Source organism: Giraffa tippelskirchi, chromosome 5 (assembly GCF_054371585.1).
Source record: "Giraffa tippelskirchi isolate mGirTip1 chromosome 5, T2T-mGirTip1v1.2.pri, whole genome shotgun sequence".
Taxonomy (NCBI): Eukaryota; Metazoa; Chordata; class Mammalia; order Artiodactyla; family Giraffidae; genus Giraffa; species Giraffa tippelskirchi.
In genome coordinates, this window is record NC_137279.1 from 167,924,011 (window position 1) to 167,950,969 (window position 26,959).

The 26,959-nt window shown below is 45.2% G+C and overlaps 1 protein-coding gene across 12 annotated transcripts; it reads left to right on the forward strand.

Annotated features, from left to right (window-relative positions):
- Nucleotides 1-3,293: 3,293 nt before the first annotated feature.
- On the forward strand, nucleotides 3,294-26,779 carry ECHDC2 (enoyl-CoA hydratase domain containing 2). Of its 12 annotated transcripts, none has more exons than XR_014052216.1 (10): nucleotides 3,294-3,478; nucleotides 13,442-13,509; nucleotides 13,580-13,667; nucleotides 16,165-16,251; nucleotides 17,065-17,157; nucleotides 18,795-18,851; nucleotides 19,058-19,294; nucleotides 23,822-23,872; nucleotides 25,264-25,311; nucleotides 26,138-26,779. XR_014052216.1 is itself a non-coding variant. In XM_081485294.1 (10 exons), the coding sequence occupies exons 2-10, from the start codon at nucleotides 13,481-13,483 to the stop codon at nucleotides 26,213-26,215; spliced, it is 816 nt and encodes a 271-aa protein (XP_081341420.1). In that variant the 5' UTR covers nucleotides 3,294-3,478; nucleotides 13,442-13,480; the 3' UTR covers nucleotides 26,216-26,779. The 12 variants fall into 12 exon arrangements, 11 of the variants coding, with proteins under 11 accessions (XP_081341420.1, XP_081341421.1, XP_081341413.1 ...); XM_081485294.1 differs by having other exon boundaries at nucleotides 13,566-13,667; nucleotides 16,085-16,251; nucleotides 18,792-18,851; nucleotides 19,058-19,245; XM_081485295.1 differs by having other exon boundaries at nucleotides 13,566-13,667; nucleotides 16,085-16,251; nucleotides 19,058-19,245.
- Nucleotides 26,780-26,959: the final 180 nt, after the last annotated feature.

Consider the following 26,959-nt stretch of genomic DNA (forward strand, 5'->3'; position numbering starts at 1 on the left):
GTGGAAGACTAGATAATCCAAAAATTCTCCTACCACAAAATATCTAGAAATGCTGCATAAAGTACAACAAATGTTCTTTTAAAAGCATACCATATAGGAGAGAGAAGTTTTTTGTTTTAATTTTATAGCCCTCTGTACTGTTTGAATGTTTTGATCCTACATATGTATTACTTTTTTTGTCATTACTGTAGTATGTCTTATTTTAACTTTTGTCATCGTGTTCATTTTAATTTTAACTAACTATTTTTGAGTAGATAATACTTGAAACATGAATCAAGATTCAAAAATTTTAAAAAGTCAAAGTGTAAAATTGCTCTCTCCTACCCCTATTGCCAGTTCCCCAGTTCTTCTTCCCTGTCCTAGAAATATTTTATGTAGCTACCTTATGAAAGGAGTGGAAACACCTTGTGTGCTCAGTCACTCACTCATGTCTGACTCTGCGACCCCATGGACTACAGCCCACCAGGCTCCTCTGTCCAGGCCGTTTTCCAGGCAAGAATTCTGGAGCATGTCATCATTTCCTGCTCCAGGAAATCGTCCCAACCCAGAGATCAAACTTGCTTCTATTGTGTCTCCTGCATTGGCAGGTGGATTCTTTACCACTGCACCACTTGGGAAGCCACACAAGTGTATATATGCACATCTAAATAATGCTGTCCTTCTCTATAACACAAATTTTAGTTTTCTTCACACACTCTGATAGCTCAGTTGGTAAAGAATCCGCCTGCAATGCAGGAGACCCCAGTTCAATTCCTGGGTTGGGAAGATCCTCTGGAGAAGGGATAGCTACCCACGCCAGTATTCTTGGGCTTGCCTTGTGGCTCAGCTAGTAAAGAATCCGCCTGCAATGCAGGAGACCTGGGTTCAATCACTGGGTTGGGAAGATCCTCTGGAGAAGGGAAAGGCTACCCACTCCAGTATTCTGGCCTGGAGAATTCTATGGACTGTACAGTCTACGGGGTCACAAAGAATCGGACAGGACTGAGCGACCTTCAATTAATTAAATTAAAAATCACACACTATTCCAATGTTGATTTTTTTCATACAATAGATTTTGAAGCTCACATCAGAGCTTCCTGTGTTTTTTTTTCATAACTGCATACTATTCAATGTATCAGTTCATTTCAGTTGTTCAGTTGTGTCTGACTCTTTGCGACCCCATGAAGTGCAGCACACCAGGCCTCCCAGTCCATCACCAACTCCTGGAGTTGACCCAAACTCATGTCCGTTGAGTCGGTGATGCCATCCAACCATCTCATCCTCTGTTGTCCCCTTCTCTTCCTGCCCTCAATCCCTCCCAGCATCAGGGTCTTTTCCAGTGAGTCAGCTCTTCGCATCAGGTGGCCAAAGTATTGGAGTTTCAGCTTCAGCATCAGTCCTTCCAATGAACACCCAGGACTGATCTCCCTTAGGATGGACTGTTTGGGTCTCCTTGCAGCCCAAGGGACTCTCAAGAGTCTTCAACACCACAGCTCAAAAGCATCAATTCTTCGGTGCTCAGCTTTTTTTATAGTCCAACTCTCACATCCATACATGACTACTGGAAAAACAATAGCCTTGACTAGACGGACCTTTGTTGACAAAGTAAACCATAATTTATTTAAGCAATCCCTGTAGGATATTAACATGATTTCCAGTCTTTTACTGTTACAGGCAATTCTGCAATGAATAACTTTATATATATGATATTTCACACCTGTGTGGGTATATCTGTAAGCTAAATTCTTAAAATTGGAATTTCATAGTAAAAAAATAGAGGTAATATATACCTCTAAACATAAACTGTCAATTGGTCTCCATTAAAGACATTCCTATCATCATTGTTAGAGTGCTCTACGTATATCCCTTAATAACTAAAACAGGACTTCCCTGGTGGTCCAGTAGTTAAGAATCCATCTGCCAATGTAGGGGACACGGGTTCAATCCCTGGTCCAGGAAGATTCCACATACTGTGGGGCAACTAAGCACATGCGCCACAACGACTGAACCGCACACCCTAGGGCCCATGCTCTGCAACAAGAGAAGCCATTACAATGAGAAGCCCTTGCACCACAACTAGAGAAAACCCGTGCACAGCAACAAAGAGTCAAGAAACTAAAACAAATAAAATAACTAAAACAATAATTTTTACTTCATATTATAAATTCAGAAGAGATTATTGAGGGAGTTTGGCTTAAAACTGGCAGGACTTAAAAGGAGAAAAGAAATGTTATTACTATGGTCATATTGTTACTACCACCCTAATTCTACCTCCATTGCTCCTTTGCTAAGCTTCCTTGGAATCCCAGAAATAATCATAATGTAGAGAGGAGGTGGAGCCTGTTTTTATTTTAAAAACCAGGCACCAGATTTCCTCTTAGGAAAAGAAGTTTCTTTACTTGTTGTATTAGTTTGCTAGGGTTGCCATAACAAAGTCACAAACTGGATAATTTAAACAGCAGCAATGTATTTCTGCACAGTTCTGGGGGCTAGAGGTCTAGGATCAAGGTAATGGCAGGGTTCATTCTGTCTGAGGCCTTGGCTTCTCCTTGACTTCTAAAGGGCCATCTTCCCCTTTGTCTTCCCCTATACTCATCTGTGTTTAAAATTTTTTCTTCTTCTAATGAGATCAGTCATTTTTATTTAAGGCCAACTCTAATGACCTCATTTTAACTTAATTACCTCTTTAAAGACTCTGTCTACAAATACATTGTGAGGTACTGAGGGATAGGACTTCAACACATATATTTGGGGCAACACAATTCAGTCCATAACAGTTAGCCTTAACCTCTCTAAGTATGAGAAGTGAAGTCCCACAATTGTTTCCCAACCTCCTGTAAAAATCTTTCTATGCAGCCTTGTGTCTGTGATTCTTTAAGGAGTGGCAGAATTGGAGTCGTGTCCAGTAATGTGGGGAAAAGGGACAGGGAGAGATGGCCTGGTGATCCATAACCTGAATTAATTCATCAGAAACATGTGATGTGTCCTTGAGCTGTTAGAAACTATGCTAAGAGTTCAGTTTATGCTGGACATGTCTCTTTTGCAACAATACATTACTGATTAAAATCTGTTCTCACTACTTTAGCTTTCAGCTTTCTTTATCTTTGGCACTTATCACTTTTATTACCCGCGCTTTACAGATTAAAATTTTGGCACTTAGAGAGATTGGCAGCCTTGTCCAAAAGCACACAGCAGAGCCGGGCTTTCTCCTTACCCATGTCTTTGTGTTTCCTACAGGCTCAGGGAGCCGCGCAGGGCTCTCGGCCCATAGGAGGAGCTGTTTGTGAAGGCCTGGAGCAGAGCGGCGAGCTTTCAGTGGGAGGCGGTGGTGGAGGGCCGAGTAGCCCGTTCCCAGAGTAGACCCCAATGCTGCGCGCCCTGACCAGCACCCTGCGCTTTCCGCGCCCCTGGAGGCCGCTTGAGACCCGCGGCTGCTCCTCCAACCCCGGGGCTGCAGGCCGGGAGATCCAGATGTGCGCTCTGGCGGGTCCAGACCAGGGTAAGTGCTGAGAGCCCGGAAGGCGGCTGGGGTGAGCTCTGGCTGGCTGAGAGGCAGGCCTGGCATGCCTGGTGTGTTGCCCGGTAGGGACCCATGGCCAGTACTCCCACTACAGGGAGGCAGACTGGAACTGATCTCAGAGAGAGAAAGCAGTGAGTGGTCCTGAGAGAGATCTTAGTTCCCTACTCAGAAATTGAACCTGGGTAGCCTGGATGAAAACCAGGAATCGTAGCCGCTAGACCACCAGCAGGGAGAGGCTAGAAGGAAAGCAGGCATTTGAAAACAAGAATGTTTCAAGGAGGCAAAGACTGTAAAAACAGGTACAAAGCTTATTATTATGTTGTAGCCATGCATTCTGGGAAACAAACCCACTCAGAAGGACAATGCAGGTAGTGGAGTGCAGTTTATTACACCGGCGGGCCCAAAGCAGAGTCTTCTCTTAGCCAAGGACCCCGACCAGCATTTGTGAAAATCTTTTATACCTCATGTGTATGTGTCTGAACCCACCACCCCAAATTCCTTGAGACTTACATAAACAAAGGAAGGGTAAATACAATCACAATAACCCCATCATTCATGTGTTATAAGACTAGATAAACAGTGGACATTTATCAATAGGCCTGTGGTCATATCCTGATAAACGTAATGGAATTTATGACTTTGTTCTGTTACAGAGATAATTAGCATATTCTTTTAGGCAACGGAGAGTCCAAGTCCAAGTCCTAAGGCTGTTTTATCGGGGCGGGGGGTGGGGGTGGGGGTCTGGTTTTCCATTGGTATGCCATTTGTATAGACACTGGGCACAAAGTTCAGAGTCCATTGGGAAGGTGACCGTGCGTGTAGCCTAATGTTCGCAGCCTGGCCTAAGACGGAGTCCAGCTTTCTGTTTCCTCCTTCAATTACAGACACAGCACAATATATGGGAGAGCACACAGAGAAGCAGTTATATTTAAGTCAGAAGAGCTAGGCAGAAATACACACACAGAGAGAAAGGGCATCGGTGGCCTCTCTAACGAGGAGGAGGCCAGGAAAGAAGTGAGTTAAATCACTTATAAAGGACAGCCTTTGGGTGTTTATATATGGCAAATTATCTTGTTTCTTCACATCTGACTGGTCCTAGGACCTCCCCAACATGCCTGGGCAACTTTCTGCTAAGATGGATCCCACTGCAGAAACCTATGAGGGTGTGTCCATGCTTACTATGGGGTGGCAACCCCACCCTTTTTGATCCCTAAAAAGCCTTCCTGCACATGTGTAGACAAGGGCATTTTTCTTGACCGCAGGGGTGATTATCTTACCTCTTTATTCCAGCAGAGCTCAGTTACTGACACTAGCTTTGTCCTTGGCGGGTCTGGGTGAGAAGCTTCAGTTTTACTCCACTGACAAACACCAGCTCTCTGGCCCAGGGGCCCGTCTATCCCCTACCCCAAAACCAGTAAGGGGGAGGCAGGTTGCTCAGTGTGTTTGAGAATTGGACCCCAAAGTTCCTGCATCCCAGTAGAGGCTCCCCAAGCCTAAATCATTTAGTAGGTGACCACCTTACCTGCTGCCCCTACCGTAATTGTGAAGGGATTCTGCGTCAATATTGGTCCCCTCAGCCCCAGATTTAGTGGCCTGCGGCTGTGAGGAAAGAAAAGGGACTCATTCAAGGGTAGAACTAAATGCCAGCAAGCCCACCCCCGAATACAGCTTTAAAATGCCTGATTTTCCTCCCAGGCTGAGCGTCCTGGCAAGGTTTCAGTGGGCTGGGGCAGCTGAGCCAGTTCCAATTTGGCTTAGGGTGTCCTGCCTCCTGGAAAGGAGGAGCTGGGGGGGGGGGCGGTACAGAGGAGGGGAGGGGAAAGAAGAGAGGCCAAGAGGAGGGCTTGGTGCCCCCCTGTGCATTGCCCTGCAGCTGCTGGTGGAGTTTGGAGTCCTGCTGACTCAAGGGAAAGTTCACAGCAGTCACTGGCAAGAACACATTGATTGAGCCTTGTGTTTTCTTGGTTGTGTTATATTTTGTTTTGTTTCTGTCTGGGGGTAGTGTTACTTGCGAAGGCGGGTGAAGGGCAATGATTGGACTTTGCATTCAGTGGCGTTTCCCTGTCTGCTGTGTGTCATCAGCTGGTGACTTGTCTTTACTTTCTCCCCAGGTCCAACCCCTCTAACCTTCCCCGCATTTAAAGTAGCACTGTTTGTGTCCAAGTTTTAGTTTACACAGATTGTATTGTTCTAGGCATCTCATATTTCTTCTTTTTTTATTGTTTGATACTAAGTTGAAGAGCTGTTGAAGAACTGTTCCTTGCTCTGTGATATTGCATACTGTTCCCTACGAACATCCCCCACTTTTGATGGACATGAAGGGGCTTCTGGCGTCCAACTTCCTCACTTGGTGAGAATTCTCTGGCCATGTGGGATGGCTAGTGTTAGAGAATACCCCAGTTGCTCTCATTCTTTGTTCACTGCCAAACAGGCAACAGTGTTTGCCTTGAAATAGCTATAACTATCCTTCCAACCTTACAGATCAATAAACCGAGGAACAGGGAGTTTAAGCAACATGAACCAGGTCTGATTTTAAAACCTGTGTTCTCAACTATTAATGCACATCGCTATTCTTCTAGTAATTCGGGGACACAGAACACAGACTTGTACGTTAGTTGAAAAATTATCATGGCTCACTTGTAGATAGGAGAATTTTTTATCCAGAAATAACAAGTATCACAGTAATCCAAGTCTGTGACCCAACCACTAATGCCAAAGAAGCTGAACAGTTCTATGAAGACCTACATGACCTTCTAGAACTAACACCAAAAAAGATGTCCTTTTCCTTATAGAGGACTGAAGTAGGAAGTCAAGAGATACCCGGAGTAACAGGCAGGTTTGACCTTGGAGTACAAAATGAAGCAGCACAAAGGCTAACAGAGTTTTGCCAAGAGAATGCACTGGTCATAGCAAACACCCTATTCCAACAACACAAAAGCTGACTCTTCACATGGAAATCACCAGATGGCCAATACAGAAATCAGACTGATTATATTCTTTGCAATCAAAGATGAAGAAGCTCTATACAGTCAGCAAAAAAAAAAAAGATAGACAAGAGCTGACCTTGAATCAGATCATGAACTGCTTATTGCAAAATTCAGAATTAAATTGAAGAAAGTAGGGAAAACCACTAGGCCATTCAGGTATAACCTAAATCAAATCCCTTATGATTATACACTGGAAGAGAGAAATAGATTCAAGGGATTAGATCTGATAGGCAGAGTGCCTGGAGAACTATGGATGGAGGTTTGTAACACAGTACAGGAAGTGATAATCAAAACCATCCCCAGGAAAAAGAAATACAAAAAGGTAAAATGGTTGTCTGAGGACGCCTTACAAGTAGCTGAGAAAAGAAGCGAAGCAAAAGGCAAAGGAGAAAAGGAAAGATATACCCATCTGGATGCAGAGTTCCACAGAATAGCAAGGAGAGATAAGAAAGCCTTCTTAAGTTAACAATGCAGAGAAATAGAGGAAAACAATAGAACAGGAAAAACTAGAGATCTCTTCAAGAAAATTAGAGGTTCCAAGGGAACATTTCATGCGAAGATGGGCACAATAAAGGACAGAAACGGTAAGGACCTAACAGAAGCAGAAGATATTAAGGAGAGGCGGCAAGAATACACAGAAGAACTGTACAAGGTCTTAATGACCCAGATAATCACGATGGTGTGATCACTCACCTAGAGCCAGACATCCTGGGATGTGAAGTCAAGTGGGCCTTAGGAAGCATCACTACGAACAAAGCTAGTAGAGGTGATGGAATTCCAGCTGAGCTATTTCAAATCCTAAAGGATGATGTTGTGAAAGTGCTGCACTGAAGATGCCAGCAAATTTGGAAAACTCAGCAGTGGCCACAGGACTGGAAAAGGACAGCTTTCATTCCAATCCCAAAGAAGGGCAATACCAAAGAATGTTCAAACTACCACACAATTGCACTCATTTCACACGCTAGCAAAGTAATGCTCAAAATTCTCCAAGCAAGACTTCAACAGTATGTGAACCGAGAACTTCCAGATGTTCAAGCTGGATTTAGAAAAGGGAGAGGAACCAGAGATCAAATTGCCAATATCCACTGGATCATCGAAAAAGCAAGAGAGTGCCAGAAAACCATCTACTTCTGCTTTATTGACTAAGCCAAAGCCTTTGACTGTGTGGATCACAGCAAACTGTGGAAAATTCTTAAAGAGGTGGGAATACCAGACCATCTGACCTGCCTCCTGAGAAATCTGTATGCAGGTCAAGAAGCAACAGTTAGAACTGGACATGGAGCTGGACTGGTTCCAAATTGGGAAAGGAGTATATCAAGGCTGTATATTGTCACCTTGTTTATTTACCATATATGCAGAGTACAGATGTGAAATGCCAGGCTGGATGAAGCACAAGCTGAATTCAAGATTGCCGGGAGAAGTATCAACAACCTGGGATATGCAGATGATACCACTCTTATGGCAGAAAGTGAAGAGGAACTAAAGACCCTCTTGATGAAAGTGAAAGAGGAGGGTGAAAAAGCTGGCTTAAAACTCAACATTCAAGCAACTGAGATCATGGCACCTGGTCCCATCACTTCATGGCAAATAGATGGGGAAACAATGGAAACAGTGACAGACTTTATTTTCTTGGGCTCCAAAATCACTGCAGAGGGTGACTGCAACCCTGAAATTAAAAGATGCTTGCTCCTTGGAAGAAAAGCTATGACCAACCTAGACAGCATATTAAAAAGCAGAGACATCACTTTGCTGAGAAAAGTCCGCATAATCAAAGCTATGGTTTTTCCAGTAGTCACGTATGGATATGAGAATTGGACCATAAAGAAGGCTGCAATGTGTTAGTCACTCCGTCATGTCTGACTCTTTGTGACTCCAAGGTCTGTAGCCCACCAGGCTCCTCTGTCCATGGAGTTTTCCAGGCAAGATAACTGGAGTGGGTTGCCATTTCTTTCGCCAGTGGATCTTCCTGACCCAGGATCGATCCAAAGTCTCCTTCATTGCAGGCAGATTCTTTACTGTCTGAACCACCAGCTGTGCTGTGCTGTGCTTAGTCTCTCGGTCGTGTCTGACTCTTTTCATCCCCATGGACTGTAGCCCACCAAGCTCCTCTGTCCGTAGGATTTCCCAGCCAAGAACAATGGAGTAGGTTGCCATGCCCTTCTCCAGGATCTTCCCAACCCATGGATCGAACCCAGGTCTCCCTCATTGCAGGCAGATTCTTAACCATCTGAACCACCAGGGAAGCCCCTGAACCACCAGGGAAGCCCTTGAAGAAGTCTGAGTGCTGAAGAATTGATGCTTTTGAACTGTGAGGCTGGAGAAGACTCTTGAGAGTCCCTTGGACAGCAAGGAGATCAAACCAGTCCATCCTAAAGGAAATCAACCTGGAATACTCATTGGAAGGACTGATGCTGAACCTGAAGCTCCAATACTTCAGCCACCTGATGCAAAGAGCTGGCTCTTTGGAAAAGATCTTGATGCTGGGAAAGATGCAGGAGAAGGGGAGACAGAGGATAAGATGGTTGGATGGTATGATCAACTCAATGGACATGAGTTTGAGCAAATTCTAGATGATGAAGGACAGGGAAGCCTGGTGTGCTGCAGTCAATAGGGTCACAGAGTCAGAAATGACTGAACCACTGAACAAAAGTATAAGCATCAGGAGATTAAGCTTCTGCCCCTGCCATAGGGCATATAGAATGTCCTATAGGGAAGGAGATAAGGAAACCAAGAAGAGGCAGTGGAGAAGGCATGAGGAGGAGACCCACGCACAGGAGAACCATCCCACTGTCCTCCTTAGAAGTCACCAGTTCTGTCTTCCACTTGGCATGATAGCACCAGAGCATTGTCACACTGTGCCTGTTGTCTTTGAAAATGAGATTAGCTCATTAACCGCTCCTCACTTTCATGGCTTTACTCCAGCTCCTCAGCTGAATATTCAAGGTTCTCCACCACAACCTGACCATGTCACCTTATCTCTTCTACCATGGGTTTGTTCATTTTAAGCCATCCCACTTAAGTGTTTTCTTCTAATTATGCCCCTGACTTGGGTCCTGTCCTCCCTCTCTACCTTTGTAAACCACTTAGGAATTACACCCTCTTCCCCCACCCTTGTCCTTTTACATTCCTTCTGTCTGGACTTGTCTTCCTCATCACATGTTAACTCTGAGAGTGAGGATTGCTAGCTGTGTCCACCTATTTGGCACATTCTCTTCTTTTCTGAGCCTCAGATTCCCCCTCTATATACTAAGGGATTACTAAGGCTTCCCACACGGCTCAGTGGTAAAAGCATCTACCAATGCAGGAGACGCAGGAGACTTGGGTTTGATCCCCGGGTCAGGAAGATCCCCTGGAGAAGGGAATGGCAATGCCACTCCAGTATTCTTCCCTCGAGAATCCCATGGACAGAGGAGCCTTGCAGGCTACAGCCCACAGGGGTTACAAAGAGTCAGACACTACTGAGCAACTGAGCACACACACACACACGACCTTCCAGTGGTTTCTATCGACTCCCACCCACATCACTCTGTGATCCAGACCATCCAGATAGATGTGGCGCTAGGTCATCTGCTAAGCAAATCAAACCATCACAGGAGTCTGATAAGAGTAGAGAGGGTGCAATGCAAACCCATCATTATTACTGGGGTCCAGCAAGGGCAATGTTCCCAGAATAGGGTGTCAACTAAGAAGTCAGGGACCACGGCTGAGTCCTCTATTTCTCTGGGGCCTGGAATGTGGTAGTACAAGTTGAACATTGTCAGGTGAATGAATGAAAGCCAAAGACACCCTGTCTGGCTCCTTAGGTCTCCCATCCTAGAGCTCACACCTCATATTGAGTCCTAGACTTTCACCAGCTTCTGTGTATTTTCCCTGCTCAAAGTGCACACAAACTCTGGTTATGCACTTATGGACATTATCTCTTTTAATCATTATTACAACCTTTTTAGTATTTCTATTTATAGATCAGGAAAGTGAAGGTCAGAAGGATAAAGTAACTTGTCCAAGGCCATGGAGCTGGTATGTGACTGAGCTGTGACTTCAGCCGAGCACCGTATTTGCATTCTGTAAGAGGGAGCTAGAGATGAAATATGGGAGAGAGTTAGCCAGAGAAAAAGGAAAGACAGAACAGGAAAGTGAAGAAGAGAGAGGAAAGTTCCTGTCAACCCCAGGATGTTATGACTATATTTGTTTTCTATTGCCACATAACAAATTACCACACACTGTTGCTTAAAATAGCATACACTTCTGTCCTTTAATGTGCCCATCTTTGCATGAAATGTTCCCTTGGTATCTCTGATTTTCTTGAAGAGATCTCTAATCATTCCCATTCTATTGTTTTCCTCTATTTCTTTGCACTGGTCCCTGAGGAAGGCTTTCTTATCTCACCTTGCTATTCTTGGGAACACTGCATTCAAATGGGTTTATCTTTCCTTTTCTCCTTTGCCGTTAGCTTCTCTTCTTTCTTCAGCTATTTGTAAGGCCTCATCAGACAACCATTTTGCCTTTTTGCACTTCTTTTTCTTGGGGATGGTCTTTATCACTGCCTTCTATACAGTTGTCACGAACCTCCATCCATAGTTCTTCAGGCACTCTGTCTATCAAATCTAATCCTTTGAATCTAACTGTCACTTCCACTGTATAACGGTAAGGGATTTGATTTATGTCATACCTGAATGGTCTAGTGGTTTTCCCTACTTTCTTCAATTTAAGTCTCAATTTTGGAATAAGTTCATGATCTGAGCCACAGTCAGCTCCTGGTCTTGTTTTTGCTGACTGTATAGAGCTGCTCCATCTGGCTGCAAAGAATATTAATCAATCTGATTTCAGTATTGACCATCTGCTGATGTCTATTTGTAGAGTCTTCTCTTGTGTTGTTGGAAGAGGGTGTTTGTTATGACCAGTGCATTCTCTTGGCAAAACTCTGTTAGCCTTTGCTTTGTTTCATTTGTTTCACATGTACAATGTAACAGTTCAGTATTTGTATATATTATGAGATAATCCCCACAGTAAATGTAGCTAAGATCCATCACCACACACTTACATATTTTTGTGTGTGTGAGGGGAACTTATAAGATGTACAGTCTTAGCAACTTTCAAATATTGTTAACTCTAGTCACCAGGCTGTACATTATATCCTCAAGACTTATTTATTACAGCTATATGTTGAATAAATGAATTAAGAATTTTTTAATTGGGTAGAAGAAAATCTAGAAAAGAAGTGCAGAGGCATCATCTGAGAGGTAGGAAGGCCGGGAAAATGTGGGGCCACAGGCAGGTACATGTTGTTATACATTTGTCAAAACCCATAGCATATGGAACACTGAGAGTGAACTCTAATGTAAACATGGAAGTTGGGGTGATAATGACACATGCATGGAAGTTAATCTTCGGTAACAAATGTCCCACTCTGGTGGGAGGCCATGCATATGCATTGGGCAGAGGATTTATGGGAATCTCCACACTTTCTCAGTCATATCCGACTCTTTTTAATTCCATGGACTGTAGCCTGCCAGTCTCCCCTGTCCGTGGAATTCTCCACACAAGAATACTGGAGTGGGTTGCCACTTCCTTCTTCAGGGGATCTTCCAAACCCAGGGACTGAACCCAGGTCTCCTGCATTGCAGGCATATTCTCTACCTTCTGAGCTATCAGGGAAGCACTTTCTACTCCATTTTGCTGTCAACCCAAAACTGTTCTGAAAAAAAAATGTCTGCTAAAAAAAAAAAAAAGCCACAGCAGAAAATGTTCAAGGAGGAGCAGGTGTGTGGTCTGGAGAGTTAATTGTTGCTGAGCCTGGGACCAGAATGGAAACATGTCCCTCGGTTAGTGATGTGATTACACTGGTTACACTAGTCTCACTTAGCGACAGGGAGGGAGCTAGACTGGAGAAGACTTAAGTGAAGGCAAGAAAATTATTAACTGAATACAGAAAACCCTTTCAAGAAGTTTCACTGGTACTCTTGAAAGAATATCACATGAGTAGGGCAAAAGTATTCTCTTGCCAAAGAGGACAGAATGTGAATGTGCTCGAGCCTCTGGATTAGTTGCTAAATTCCTATGACAGAGGCGTCTGCTCACTTGCCCCATGAGTGTGCAATCAGTAAATTCCATGCTGCAGGAAACCTTAAAAGTCAAATGCCCCAGGTTCTTTTTTTCTCTTTGGCTGTGCCAGTCTTTGTTGCAGTATTTGGGATCTTAGTTGTAGCATGTGGGATCTAGTTCTCTGACCAGGGATTGAACCCATGCTTCCTGCATTAAGGGAGTCTTAGCCACTGGACCACCAGGAAAGTCCCACCCCAGGTTCTTTAATACATAACTTTGAGCAAAAGACAGGGCTAGAGGCAGAACCTAAGGATTTTAACAAGCTTTTAAGAGTTTTCTTTTTTTAATTAGCAAGTCTAAACTATATTGTCTAGAGATGACCATCTGTGTGATAAAATTGTAAAGAAACGCAAGGAAGTGATCACCATAAAAAGTCAGGAGAAAAAAAAAGTCAGGAGAGTTGTGACTTTTGAGGGGAGGTGGGAGCAGTGAATGGCTCAGGGCACATGAGGTTTCTGGGTGGTGGTGTTATTGTAACTCATTCAGCTCGAGAGGAAGAAGTCTGGCTGTAGAGAGAAGAATCACATGGAGAGAGATACATGAAACTGAAGAAGGGGCGTGCATGTGTATGTGTATGTCTCACAATGGCAAAAGCAGGGAGAAACCACTGAGGCAGTCATTCTTGTCCCTCTCCCCATGGTGCTCCGAGGTTGTCAAGCCCTTCCACTTCTATGAGGCAGAAAGGGCAAGGGTTATTCTCCTGATTTTATGGGTAGGAAAACTGAGCCCTGAGTGTGTGTGACTTACCCCAGGTCACGCTGCTCATCAAGGGTAGAGGCTGCTTAGATCCCAGGCCCCAGCCCAGGAGTGAGCAGGGCAGCTGGCTCACCCGAGGCTGCCCTGTCCCCTGCAGGAATTGCTGAGATTCTGATGAACAGACCAAGTGCCCGCAATGCCCTGGGGAACATCTTCGTCAGTCAGGTGAGTAAGGGCAGGCACCAGGGTGGGCTGGGGCTGAGCTGGGAGGTATCTGATAGGGTGTCCTCTGCAGCTGCTGGAAGCTCTGGCCCAGCTTCGGGAGGACCGGCAAGTACGTGTCCTGATCTTCAGGAGTGGAGTGAAGGGTGTGTTCTGTGCAGGTAGGTTTCCTTCTTTGCCCCCAACCTGGGGTTCAGCAGGGCTCCCACCAGCCTGCATTTAGGGGATACTTAGGTTGTTCTAGCGCACAGGACTCAGGCTTCCCAGGTGGCACTAGTGGTAAAGAATCCACTTGTGGACACAGGAGACGGGTTTGATCCCTGGGATGGGACGATTCCCTGTGAGAAGAAATGGCAACCCACTCCAGTATTCTTGCCTGGAGAATCCCCATGGACAGAGGAACCTGGTGGGCTACAGTCCACAGGGTTGCCAAGAGTTGTACATGACTGAAGCGACTTAGCACACAGCACAGGGCTCATTCCCATTTTAAAGATGTGAACTCAGAGGTGAAATTCCTTGCTTAGAGCAACACAGCTAGTGAGAATTCAGTTAGAACTTGACCTCTCTGACCCCTCAATCCTTGTTGTGTTCTGACCCTTCATTGAGGAAATGAGAAAACTGGGTTCAAAGACACTCACCAGGTCTGTGGCCAAGATAGGACTGACTTTCTGCCCCTTTGTCCACCTACAAGATTTCAATCCCTGTCAACGAAACTCTTCCATGTCTCTGCACCATTTGGTCCTCACAACAGGGCAAGCACAACGCACTTCCTTTCAAAGATGAGAAATGCTGCATCCCAGGCCCACAAGGAGCAAGCGAATGAGAGTTGAGCTAAGAATTGACTCTGGGGTGGCTGTGGAGGGGGCACTGGGGAGACGGGAAGAGGCTGCGGAGGGCGAGGGTGGGAGGCGAGTGATTCTCGGGCGGTTTCAAGGACCAGGCCCCAGGCCTCAACTGTCAGGATCACGGTGAGCAGCTTGGGGTCTGCCGTGGCAAGGGAAGTATGCAGACCAGTCTGCCTGACCCCACTGCCCTGATCGAGGCCCTCCTCCTACTCCAGCCCCTTCCTTTGGCTCCCCCATGGTCTGATGTCTTCCATCACGGTCACTTCATGACTGTTAGCCCCGCTCCTCACCCTCCCAGCAAAGAACAGGAAAGTAGGGGGGGATGCAGGAGGTCTGAATCTGCCCCCGATTTGCTCTGGAATCCTGGGCTAGTCCCCATCTCTCTCTGGGCCTCAGTTTCCCCATCTGTCACTGAGGGGCTAGGACTAATCAGACTCCCAAGGGCTCTCCCAACTGCCTTTCACACAATCTACGACTTGCAGACACTATGTTCACCTCTTACTACTGCCTCAGGCTCCTGCCATCTGGCCTTCGATGACCCTCCACTGTCACTACTCTCACCTAGGACCCTGCCCACCTCCATGCCACTGTCCCCTGCACTCACTCATCTCACTTGACCTCTCAGCCTCCCCCACCAAGCCCTTCTTTTAAAAAATAATTATACCTGATGTATGTCAATTATTTCTCAATAAAACAGGAAAAAATAATAAATTTTTATTACTATTTAATGTGTTTTTTGAGTTGTCACAAATATATACCAACTTTACTTTTAATCACAAAATTTACATTTTAATCACTTTTAAGTGTAAAATTCACTGGCATTAAGTACAGTCACAAGGTTATTCAACAATCACCACTATCCATTTCCAGAAAAATTTCATCATCTCAATAAACTATATACTCATTAAGCAATTCCTCCCCATTTCTGTAACACCCAGTAACTGCCATCTTACTTTCTATCTTTATGAATTTGCTTACTCTAAGTATTTAATACAAGTAGAATCATACATTTGTCCTTTCATGGCTAGCTTATTTCATGTAGCATCATGTACTTCATGTTCATCCATGTTGTAACATATTGCAGAATTTCTATCCTTTTTAACACTTTCCAGTGCTTACTGCCTTATCTTTTTTAAAGTATTTGGCTGCACTGGGTCTTAGTTGAGGGACACGGGATCTTCAATCTTCATTGTGACATGCCACCTCTTAGTTCTGGCATGAGAGCTCTAGTTCCCCAACTAGGGATCGAACTTGGGCCACCTGCATTAGAAGACCAATCTTAGCCATTGGACTAGTGGGAAAATCCCACTGGCTTATTTTCCTTGGAGAAATGCCTATTCAAGTCCTTTGTTTTTGGCCACTCTGCAAAACTTGCATGATCTTAGTTCCCCAACCAGGGATCAAACCGTGCCCCCTGCAGTGGTAGTATGGAGTCTTAACCACTGGACTACCAGGGAAGTCCTTTGTATTTGTTTTAGTTGTAGGAAATCTTTATATATCCTAGATATCAGTTCCTTACCAGATGTATGATTTGCAAGTTATTTCCTTCCATTCATGGGCTTTCTTTGCTCTCTTTATAGTCTCCTTTGATGCAATAGTTTTTAATTGTGATGAAATCCAATTTATTTTTGTTGCTTTTGCATCTATCCTGTTTTGAACACCTCCTCCCTCCCTGGCTTCCCTGACTGAGTTTTCCTGGTGTCTCTCTTTCCTCTCTGGCTGCTTCTCTTCAGGTTCCCATTGCTGGATCCTTTGACAGCCTGGGATTCGGTGCCAGGTCATTTCCCAAAGGCTGTCACCCTTGCATCTGCAGGTGCAGACCTGAAGGAGCGGGAGCAGATGAGTGAGGCAGAAGTGGGGGTCTTTGTCCAGCGGCTCCGAGGCCTGATGACTGAGATTGGTGAGGGTTCTGGAGTGGGGAGGAGGAGGGCATTCAGGGGTCCTGCTGATCCCAGCCTCACCCAATCCACCATACTCTCAAGAGAGAATGGTTTCTGTTGTGAGCTCTGTGGAGAGATGATTCTCCCAGGGAGTGGGGCAGGGACAAGGAATTCTACAAGGAGGAAGGTGTCATGAGGGTCCAAAGGGAGCACTGGCTCCCCAGCATTAGTGCCCTGCTAGTTCTGACTCCCAGCCCCTGTGCCCTCAGGGTACAAGCCTGGCCATTCCAGAGTCAACTTCCAGCAAGCATGCTTGCAGGCTTTGATAACTGGTTGTCCCTTTTGCCTGGAATATCCCTCCTAGGCCATCTGAACTGTTTATGCATTTTTTAAAACCACCAGTGCCGCCTCCTCCAGGAAGCCATCCCTGGCCCATCATCCAACCTTCCTTTCTCAGATCACTGATCACTCTGGGTCATCATCACCTGTTTGCCCATCTGCCTTCCCCGTGTCGGATTCAATTTTGTCCCCAGCACACAGAATGAGAAGGGAAAGCAAAAAGGCTGGTCCCGGGGAGGCCCACAGGAGGGTGGGCCTGACCAGGCATCACTGGTCAGGCCTGATCCCCCCACTCCTATTCCCCAGCTGATCCCACAACTTTCCACAGTGGGAAAACTGACGGCTAAGATAACCTGGCTGAGGTACCAGGTAAGGTCCCCAAACTTGGGGCCAATGAAGCCTTCTATCACAACCAGCTAGACCGTCTCCTACCCTGAGACACTGTCCTGGTCCTACCAGGGCCTCGCAGCCTGAGCCCTCCTTTGTCTCCACAGCAGCCTTCCCTGCACCCACCATTGCAGCTATGGATGGGTTTGCCTTGGGTGGAGGTCTGGAACTTGCCCTGGCCTGTGACCTCCGAGTGGCAGGTACTGGGTACAGGGAGAGGTGTGGTAGGGTGGGAGGGAAGAGTGAATGAAACAAGCCAATTCTGGAGACTCTGCAGTCAGCCACTGCTCTCAGCTTTCCAACAAACTCCAGAACTAAAGGTAAAGTGGGAACCAAGGAATTCAGGCAGTAGTGGCTCCCCACCCACCGCCCAGCCCCTGACTGCTACAGGACATGTCCCTTCTCAGAGTCAGCTGCCCTCAGCTCAGGACTGCTTGTACCAACCCCAAAGCAACTGCTGACACAACTAGAAAGAACACAGAGAGCAAAGGTTGGGAACAAAGGTATCTATTCAGTCTTCCAATTCTGTCCAAGTCAGCTTTATCGATCATATTGTGAACAAAGGTAAGCCATGGGGACAGTCTGTTACATGCCCAGTTAGTCACAAACATGAGTGGGCAGGAACAGTGCCCTGTAGTAGTTCTATCAGAATCCACAAAGGTTTGCATTAGTAGCTCAGAGAAATTGAACTTTGAAATGTGGAGGGCAGAAAGGATGAAGATAATTGATTGCTTTTTAACCTTGCTGACTTGGTGGTTAGGTGTGCCCTTTTTAGAGCTGATCAGAGAAGACATGAGACTTCCCTATAGCTCAAACGGTAAAGAATCTGCTTGTAATGCAGGAGACCTGAATTTGATCCCTGGGTCAGGAAGATCCTCTGGAGAAGGGAATGGCAATTCACTCCAGTATTCTTGCTTGGAGAACCCCACAGACAGAGAAGCCTGGAGGGCTACAGTTCATGGGGTGGTAGAGTGGAACACAACTGAGCGACTAACACTTACTTTAGAGAAGATCTGAGTGTCATAATGGTACTACTCCTTCTCCTGCCACCAAGAACTTTTTTTTTTTAACATGTAGCCCCAGGCAGAGGGACTTTATATCCACATGATACATAGCAAAGAGAAGCCATCAAAATACCAGGTCAGGTCATAGCACCAACTCTGGTTCTACCTGCCTGTGTTCAGGGAAGCTAACTTGCAGGGTTTGATGAATAGGAGGGTGAATATAAACCCCTCCCTCCCATACTGCATGGTTCAGAGGGACTGTGTTGAGGGAATTCAGGAGAAGCCTGTGGGGTGGGACACTCAAGGAGGGCTTCTCACAGGAAATGCAACTGGGAAAGGAGGGTGTGGATCAGAATACAGGAAAATTTCAGGCTGACAAAAAGCTGGGAGGAAAAACTGGTGGAAGCAGGAGTCACTGACACTCTAGGCCAGACCTGAGCTAAGGATGCATGAGACAGAGAATCCATTAATTTACAATTAGGTACCAGGCACCATCCAGGAACCCTTCCTTGTTCTAAGCACCATGACCTCACTTGATCCTTAGCAACTCTATAAAGCAGGTAAAAGAGACGTCTTTTTTTTTTTCCCCCATCCACGAGGCTCAGAAAGGCTAAGAGAGTTGCTCAGTGAGTTGTGGAGGTAGGGTGAGTGCTGGGCCTCCTGACTTCCAGGTTAGGGCTCTTCCAAAGGCAGTGACTGGAGGAGTCTGGCTGTGGCTGCACCATGAGGGAAGGGATTGGCTGGAGGGGTGAGCAGAGCCCACAGTGTCTCCTCTCCTCAGGGATTGGAGCTGGAAGACAGGGTGGGGGCTTCACTCTCTTTTGTCTAAGCAGCTTCCTCGGCTGTCATGGGGCTGATCGAGACCACCCGAGGGCTCCTCCCAGGAGCAGGTAATCTCAACACACACCATCCATCCTCTTATCTGTTCAACTCCGGCATAATTCCCTACTTTCCTTTTTTGCCCTATGTTCTGGGCTCTTCCCTGCCAGCCTAACCCAATCTCATCCTCTGAGAGGTCTTGGCTGACTCCCAGCCAGGGCCTCCTCTGGGCTTGCATGTTCCATGAGGATTCACCACCCCTACTCCATCCTGGCAGGAGGGACTCAGAGGCTGCCTCGATGCCTGGGGGTGGCCCTGGCGAAGGAGCTCATCTTCACAGGCCGACGACTGAGTGGGGCGCAGGCCCAGGCTCTAGGGCTGGTGAACCACGCCGTGGCCCAGAATGAGGAGGGCAACGCCGCCTACCACCGGGCACGAGCACTGGCCCAGGAGATCCTGCCCCAGGTGTGACTGCTGCTCAGCACGGGCAGGCCTGTGCCATTGGGGATCACAGGTGGGGAGGCCAGGGGGCAAGGCTGTCTCATGCAACCACACAAGATCCATTTTCCCAGATTTATAAAATTAACCGTCTTTGGCAGTTTTGCTTCCATTCAGCCATCTAGTAAATAATACTAAATCAGGTTTTAAGTTAAAACGAAAATCAAGTTCCGAGGGGCTGGGATCAATTAAGCTTGAAAATCCTCAGAACAGCCTGTAAAACAGAACTTCCTGAGATGATGCAAATGATCTCTATCTGTGCCATCCACTAAGGCAGTCAGTAGCCACGTTTTGTTGCTATGTCTGACTCTGTGCGACCCCACAGACTGTAGCCCACCAGACTCCTCTTGTCCATGGTATTTTACAGGCAAATATACTGCAGTGGGCTACCATTTCCTTCTTCAGCGGATCGTCCCAATCCAGGGACTGAACCCGAGGCTTCTGCTTGCCAAGCAGTTTTTTTTACCATTGAGCCACCTGGGAAGCCCCACTAGCCACATTACTTAAACTAAAATCTTAATTTCTCAACTATACGTCCCATATTTGAATGCTAATAGACACATGTGGCTATTGGCTATTGTATTGGACAGTAGAGCATTAATGTGTCCCCAAATTGAAAACTCAAGTTTCTTTAAAACAGATAAAGAACCACCAGCCCATCTTTCGACCATACTACGTGGTAGGAAAGCACTTGAAATACATGATGTAGGATATGTGTTAAGACCCATACATTTTTTTTTAATCCTCAAAGAGCCTATTAGCATAGTCTCCCCAAAAGTTTAGATACCCAGGGAGTGGGTTAGGCCCTGCCTACATGTAATCACCAAGTATCTGAGAGGCTCCACTGGCTTCTCACTTCTCTAAGAGAGCCAGAGGGAGGTCCAAGCTTCCACAAAGACAGGCAAGCAGCTGAAATGGAGCCAGGTTCTGTCAAGTTGTAATACTCACTGAGCCCACATGGTGCACCCTCATCCTTCAGACACAAACAATCCTGGGTACTTTAATAGTGTCCCAATGTTAGAACAATCCAAACAATTGAGGTGATTATTCCTGTCGTGTCTGTGCTATAACAGACCCAACAAGGTTAAGTGACTGCTCATTAAAGTCAAAGAAAGTGACTGCAATAATACCACAAAGACAGACACTATTTTGGCATTCATCCTGCATAATACAGAAATACATATAATAACTAGTATTTTAAAGAGTACAGAACATGTACAAAATTTTTAAAGAACAAACTAAATCTTTACTGGATTTCAAATACAAAAAATTAAAGACACGTTACAAAAGTCAAATACTGTTAACCATACTCTATCATTTTAATATTATTAACATAGAAAAGTATTTGAATTAATCATGAAAAGTAAAAAAGAGTTATCTTATTTAGGGGGAAAAAAAATCTCCCTCAAATAATCCTGCCTCTTTTTGTAACTTTGAGATCTTTACTTACTACTTGCTTAGTTACTTGAGGACAAGGACTATAAAAAACTGATGGTAAGTTTGGTTTAAAAGCATTTGTTTTGTCTTCATCTCTTGTTTATAGTTTCATCACATATAAATGGAGAGTCTGATGCTGTTCATTTTAATGCTGTCATGTTTCTCTTATACTTGGTCAGAAAGTCTGAACTGATAACAAAACTCTGAGTGACTCAGGGTAGTAGCTGATTACACTTCCACAGATTGAGGGGCCTATTTGTAGACTCTAGGGTTTGTCTTTTTGCATAAAATAAATAACTAGGTCTTTGAGCTTGGTCTCAAGATGATTCAGACTTCTGACTTTTCAATATATTGAAATAATGGTATTTTACTAATTACTACTATTTCAGTATTTAAAAGTAGCTTTCTATACCAAAACAACAGCCTACCAAAAACTAGTATTAGAGTCACTAATGCAAATGCTGGGACATTCTGATGCAACCTGTTTAACTTCCAGGTGAGTTACTGAGTGCCAAATATGAAAAGATTCCCTATGGGTTGAGTGCAAGAGATGCTGTTGTAGACAGCTGCCCTCTAGTGGACAAATTACCAAGACCGGGCCAGTCAAATTGCTCCAGAGATTACAGCCCCAAAGAGCCTATCAATAAACACAAGGTCCACAAATTAACACTCAGATTTTCCCAGATTTAAACAGTAAATATACTTTACCCTTTGAATATGGATTTGAATACATTTTCCACTTGCGCATCAAAGGAATGGAACATCCTGTGGCAACTGTGACTCACTGTCCTCATTTCCAAATAACGTAAAATGATCCATCATATTTCTAACTGACCTACTTCACACAGTGTTCCATTGAACAACACAAGTTGGAACTGTGAAGGTTCCCTTATACATGGATTTTTTTTCACTAAATACATACGACAGTACTACACAATCCAAGGTTGGTTGAATTTGTGGATGTAGAACTCTTTATAGGGAGGGTTGGCTGTTAAGTTCTGTGCAGATTTTTTACTGGATGGATGGTCGGTTCATCCAAGCTCTGGGTTCAAGGGTCAACTACATATATGTACACACACACACACAGAAACATGTGTGTTTTCAACACAGAGATGAGAAATCAGTAGTTAAATAATATATATTCATGACAAACAAATCAAATAGGATAGAATAGAGTAAAAATCAAAAGTAGGGTGATCCTGTTATCCTGGGACTGTCCAGGATAAGTGAAACGTCCCACATCCTTAAACAACACTTCAGTCACTGGCAAAAAGAATGTTTTGGGTCATGAAAACATTCCTCAATTCCCCAGTCACTCTCCCCAGAGATGACCACTGTTAACAGTTTGCATACTCTTCCAGAAATTTTCATTGTACATGTAAAATATGCACATATACTCACACATCTAATTCTAAGTTCCTTTAGGACAATTTAGGGGACAAGGAACACACCTTTAAAGACTAGTCCAGTTCTAACTGACGTTTAAAAACATAAACTATGCACAGAAAAGAATTCAAACAGTATGGAAAAGTATAAAACAAAAAGTGAAGTTCTCCATTCTCTTGACCCTTCTCCCCAGACACATCATACCAACACCTTCTACACAAATCGAATAATATACACAACACTATGCAGCTTCTTTTTTTCACCTAATGTCTTGGAGAGTTACTCATTTCAGCACATACTTATCAACCTCATTCATTTAAACTGCACACTTTTTCATTCATGGTATGGATGTGCCATCATTTAACCAGTACTCTAATGAGGAACATCACATTACTGACATCTTTATGCTCCTGAAAAATAGCTGGAGTGATTAACTTTGTACATCTTAGTGTACTCTTGGAAGTGAATCTATAGGGTAGATGTGTACATGGAGTTACAACATGAAAGAACATGGGCATCTATCTAATTTGCCAGTTCTTGTCAAATTGTCCTCCTGAATCACTGTACCAGTTTACTCTCCATTCAATTATGTGTACAAATACTTCTCAACAATAATGGGCATTACCAACCTTTTACAGTTTCCAAGCGTGAGGTGAAAAGGAGCACCTAACTGTTCTGATTTATGTTTCTTTAAAAGTAAAGCTGAGCACACCTTGTATCTTTCTTTTTTGTGAACTAGCTTTCCATACTGTGTGAATGCCAAAAAAAAAAAAAAAATTATACCAGCTTTTTGTAAAGGAAATGCTTCTGTCACAGTATCACAAATATATTCTCCCAGATCTTGATTTTTGCTTGAATCAGTGGTATCTTTCCCAGTCTGAAGTTCTTTTATCTTATGTAGCTAGTTTTTCATTTATGCCTTCAACATTAACAGACTTTTTAAATTGTTCTTTTCCTGATAAAGTCTTACAAAACCTTCAAATAATACAATATGAACAAAATAGGAGGCAAATGCACTCCTTGCCTGGAAGTGTGGTGGGGGATGGAGAGCCAGACCTGCAGTGGCACAAAATAACTAGAAGCAAGACCAATGAGGCAAAAATGGTCACTTTGGTGCTCTTGCTTCCAAGTGGCCCTACAAAATGCCCCTCAGGATTTCAACCCAGGCCTGTCAGATTCCGAAGTCCAAGTTCCTAATACTGACCTTTTTTCACCCTACTGGGATAAAATGTGCTTGCAGTGGAGGTTTGCATTTGTTGAGATGATAGGGGTAGAGGAAGGGAGCAGCAGTGGGAAAGGTGACTGCGAATCAAATCTAAGCTTCACCGCTGACTCACTGGACAAACGTGGCCAAGTGCTTCACCACCCTGAGCCTCAGTTAAACCCATTATGGAAGGATAGGGAACAGCATGTGACCATTAGACAAGTCTGTGGGTGGCAAAGCATTTGTACAATGGAGTATGTTGTACATGCTGGAGGGGTGTATTAAATGACAAGAATTCCAGATGGTCAGGACTAGGAGGGTTAGGGATCAGTTAGGCTTCCTTTATTATTGAAAAGGAACATCAGCTAATTAGTAGGTATAACACTAACAAAAGTAAACACTGTCACTAGAATAGCTGGATTTCTACCCAGACCTCTTCCCCCATCATGGAGCTTGTGTGCCTAACTGTGAGCACCGACTGATCCCCTCCTCAATCAAGCATTTGCTTTTCCCTAGGCCCCCATTGCTGTGCGGCTGAGCAAAGTAGCCATTGACCGAGGAATAGAGGTGAGAGGGTTCTGGGTTGGAACTTGAGTCTGCTAAGATCAGTAGGCTGGCTGGGAGGCAGTGCTTTCAGGGCACACAGGTGGACAGCACAGCTGTGAAGAACTCAGGAATCGGACACTTCTAATAGACTTGGAGCCTGAACCTCTCTCTTTGTGCCTTAGTTTTACTCATCTGCAAAATGAAGTTTGGCCAGGTGATATTCCAAATTATATTTTATCCTCATTTCTCTCCCTTGGAGAGAGAAGGTAACTGAAGTGCAGAAAGGGTAAATGACTTATCCAGGGTCACAGAGCAAATGAGTTACAAGAACCCAGGTCTGCATGGCTATCAGTCCATGTTCTCGGGATTATGTTGGTGATCAGTAATGTGGCTTCACAGACGGGGCTCAGGCATGCTAACTTGGCTGCAGCTAACTCATCCTACACATCGACTTATTCATTCATTACACACTAAACCTAGATCTGAACTGGGACACTGGAATGGTGGGGAGAGGGATTGACACAAATCACTAATAAAAAGTCAAGAGTATCAAGCAGACAGCCTGGAGAGGGTAGAGGTGCACCATCCACGGGGCTACTGGGTACAGGGCTGGACAGTGCTGGGTTGGAGAATGTTTTCTAGAACTGGGGTTTAGGTTGGATAAGAATTCCAGAAAAATTGGAAAGTATGAGAGAAAACACAGAGGTGTATAAATAAGCAACTCAACTGAACAGGAGGAAGGGATGAGTGAGTCAGCACAGCAGTGAGGTTAGGGGCATGGGCCCTGGTGCTGGACCATCTGGGTTCCAAGACCTGTTTTTCCACACACTATTGTGTCCTTACACAAATCACTCCACCTTTCTATGCCTCAGATTTCTCAGCTGTGTAGTAGGGAAAATAACTGCTGCTGTGAACGGTACTTCTCTTACAATAGTGCCTTTAAGTGAGTAATAGCAAGCAGTGGACAGTAGAGACTGGGAAGCTGCCAGGGGCCAAGTCATGCAGGCCTTAGTTCTGAGGGCAAGGGAAAGCCAGCAAAGTTCATTAATGGGGGTGACAGGAGGCATGGTGAGGCAGCCAAGTGGGGAAGAAGGGAACAATGGCTGTGCAAGCACAGCTCACACACTCCCTCCTCATCTCTAAGGCTGTTTGTAATCCTCCCTGTTGTTCTCACAGCCCCCATTCATCCTAGCACTGCTTCACCTCTGTAATGAATGATGTTCCCTCTCCAGGTAGAGGATTCCTTATCACATCATCTCTCTTCATATGGGCTGGCATACAGTAAGCCTGGGTAATTCTTTGCTGGAAGAATCCAGGAAACAGTAGGAAGTGGTATAGAGAGCAGGGCAAGCTGGCATCCAGTGCACAGGGAGGTGGGCAAGGCTGATCCAGGCACCACTTCTTTCTTGCAGGTGGACATTGCATCAGGGATGGCCATTGAAGGGATATGCTATGCCCAGGTATGTGTCTGCTGCCAGTCCTGCATGCTTGAAAGCAGAGGCCAGGCCAGAGTGGGGTCCTTGGGTACTATTAGTACATGACCAATTGAACAGGTTCCTCCTAACCCACACAGTTGGTCTTTGGGGCACTCTTTTCCTCACAGTCAGCCTGCACTGATCCCAGGGGAGCCACAGAGCACTCTCTGGGACTGTTTCCTCAGCCATCTAATGGGCTGTACCCTGCCCTACTTTGCTGCCCAGAGAATCACAGAGGAACCTGACAGAAGAATAGCAGCTTCTGAGTTCTCTGTACCAGTGGCTACTGGTACAGGCCAGGCTGTACTGGCCTAGAGCCCAGGCTGGAGGATGCTAAGGCCTTGATTATTGCCTATAGGTTGTGTATGCTCGATGGTGGGACAATAAACTGTGGCTGACCTATTTAGCCCTTTCTCATTAGTGAGTCAAAAACGTTAATCTCCAGGCTAACAAGTAACAAAATCCTCCTAAACGGGGGTTTGGGAACTTGTAGAACCTGATGTGAACCAACTGCATACCAGGATTCCAAGTCAGAGCTCTTACCACAAAGCCTAGTCTTTGTTTTCTACCGAGTAGCCTCATTTCAGACTGCTGCACGAGACTGTGAGCTCTCAGGGGCAGCACACTGTGCACAAATATAGGCTGGTGTGTGGGCCACCAAGGCCCACACGTTTGCATGACCCAACAACAGAGTCCAGAGACAGTGAAAGACTTGGATTCTGGCCTCACCATGGGCTGAACAACCTTGAGCAAGTCTTGACTGGCTTCTGGACCTGTCTCTGCAAATTGATACTCTGTTATGTTGTTTCAGAACATCCCAACCCGGGATCGGCTGGAAGGCATGGCTGCCTTCAGGGAGAAGCGCCTCCCCAGATTTGTTGGCAAGTGACCTCCATTTAACCTGAAGCAAGGGAGATGCGCACCTTACAGAACACGATCCAGAAGGAAGAAGTGCAGACCTCTGCCCGCATCATTTCACCTCTCTGGGCTCCAGTTTCCTCACAAGGACAATGATGGATAGGAAATGACTGGCATGGTGCCCGCTACTAGGGTGCTGACTATGCCACCTACTGCTCCCTTCATTACTCCTCATCCAGGCGAGCTTGTCACCGGAGTCGGGTTTGCTTTGGAGCATACCTGTCTTTCCCTAATAGAACGATAAACTAAGGATAAAGCGGACCCCTCTGGGCCTTTATAGCACTGGCACTCAAGCCTGACCTCTGCGTCTCAGTTATTAGGTGCTCACCAGAGATGGCAAGAGGCTGTAAGAACCACCCCACAACAGCCCTGTTTCTCCCTCAGTACAACAGAGATAATAAGGAAACCTTGGTTGCAGTCGAATAGACTCAGCTCTCTGCCAGTTACTCACTGTTTGCCTCAGCCTCCTCATCTACAATGAACCTGTTGTGAGGATTAAAAACTAATAATAATAAAATACCTGATGTTCCATAAACATGAGTTATGATTAATGTACAGTGCTTTTAAGAACCAGATGGAATCACTGCTGTGAAAACCTTTTGTAAACTACAGAGTGGCAGGCAAATCTTTGATGGTGCATTTAATAACTTTCAGGAGCCCTAAGGGAATGATTAACTCAAGTGGACAACATGGAAGATTAAGAAATGGACAGGTA

What these genes read in the sequence shown, in the direction of transcription:
- ECHDC2 (XM_081485287.1), top strand. Translation starts at nt 3,346, where the DNA reads ATGCTGCGCGCCCTGACCAGCACCCTGCGCTTTCCGCGCCCCTGGAGG. An exon ending in GAAGGGTGTGTTCTGTGCAG is followed by an intron (nt 13,668 to 16,164) that starts GTAGGTTTCCTT and finishes TTGCATCTGCAG; the next exon opens with GTGCAGACCTGAAGGAGCGG. An exon ending in AGGCCTGATGACTGAGATTG is followed by an intron (nt 16,252 to 17,064) that starts GTGAGGGTTCTG and finishes TTGTCTCCACAG; the next exon opens with CAGCCTTCCCTGCACCCACC.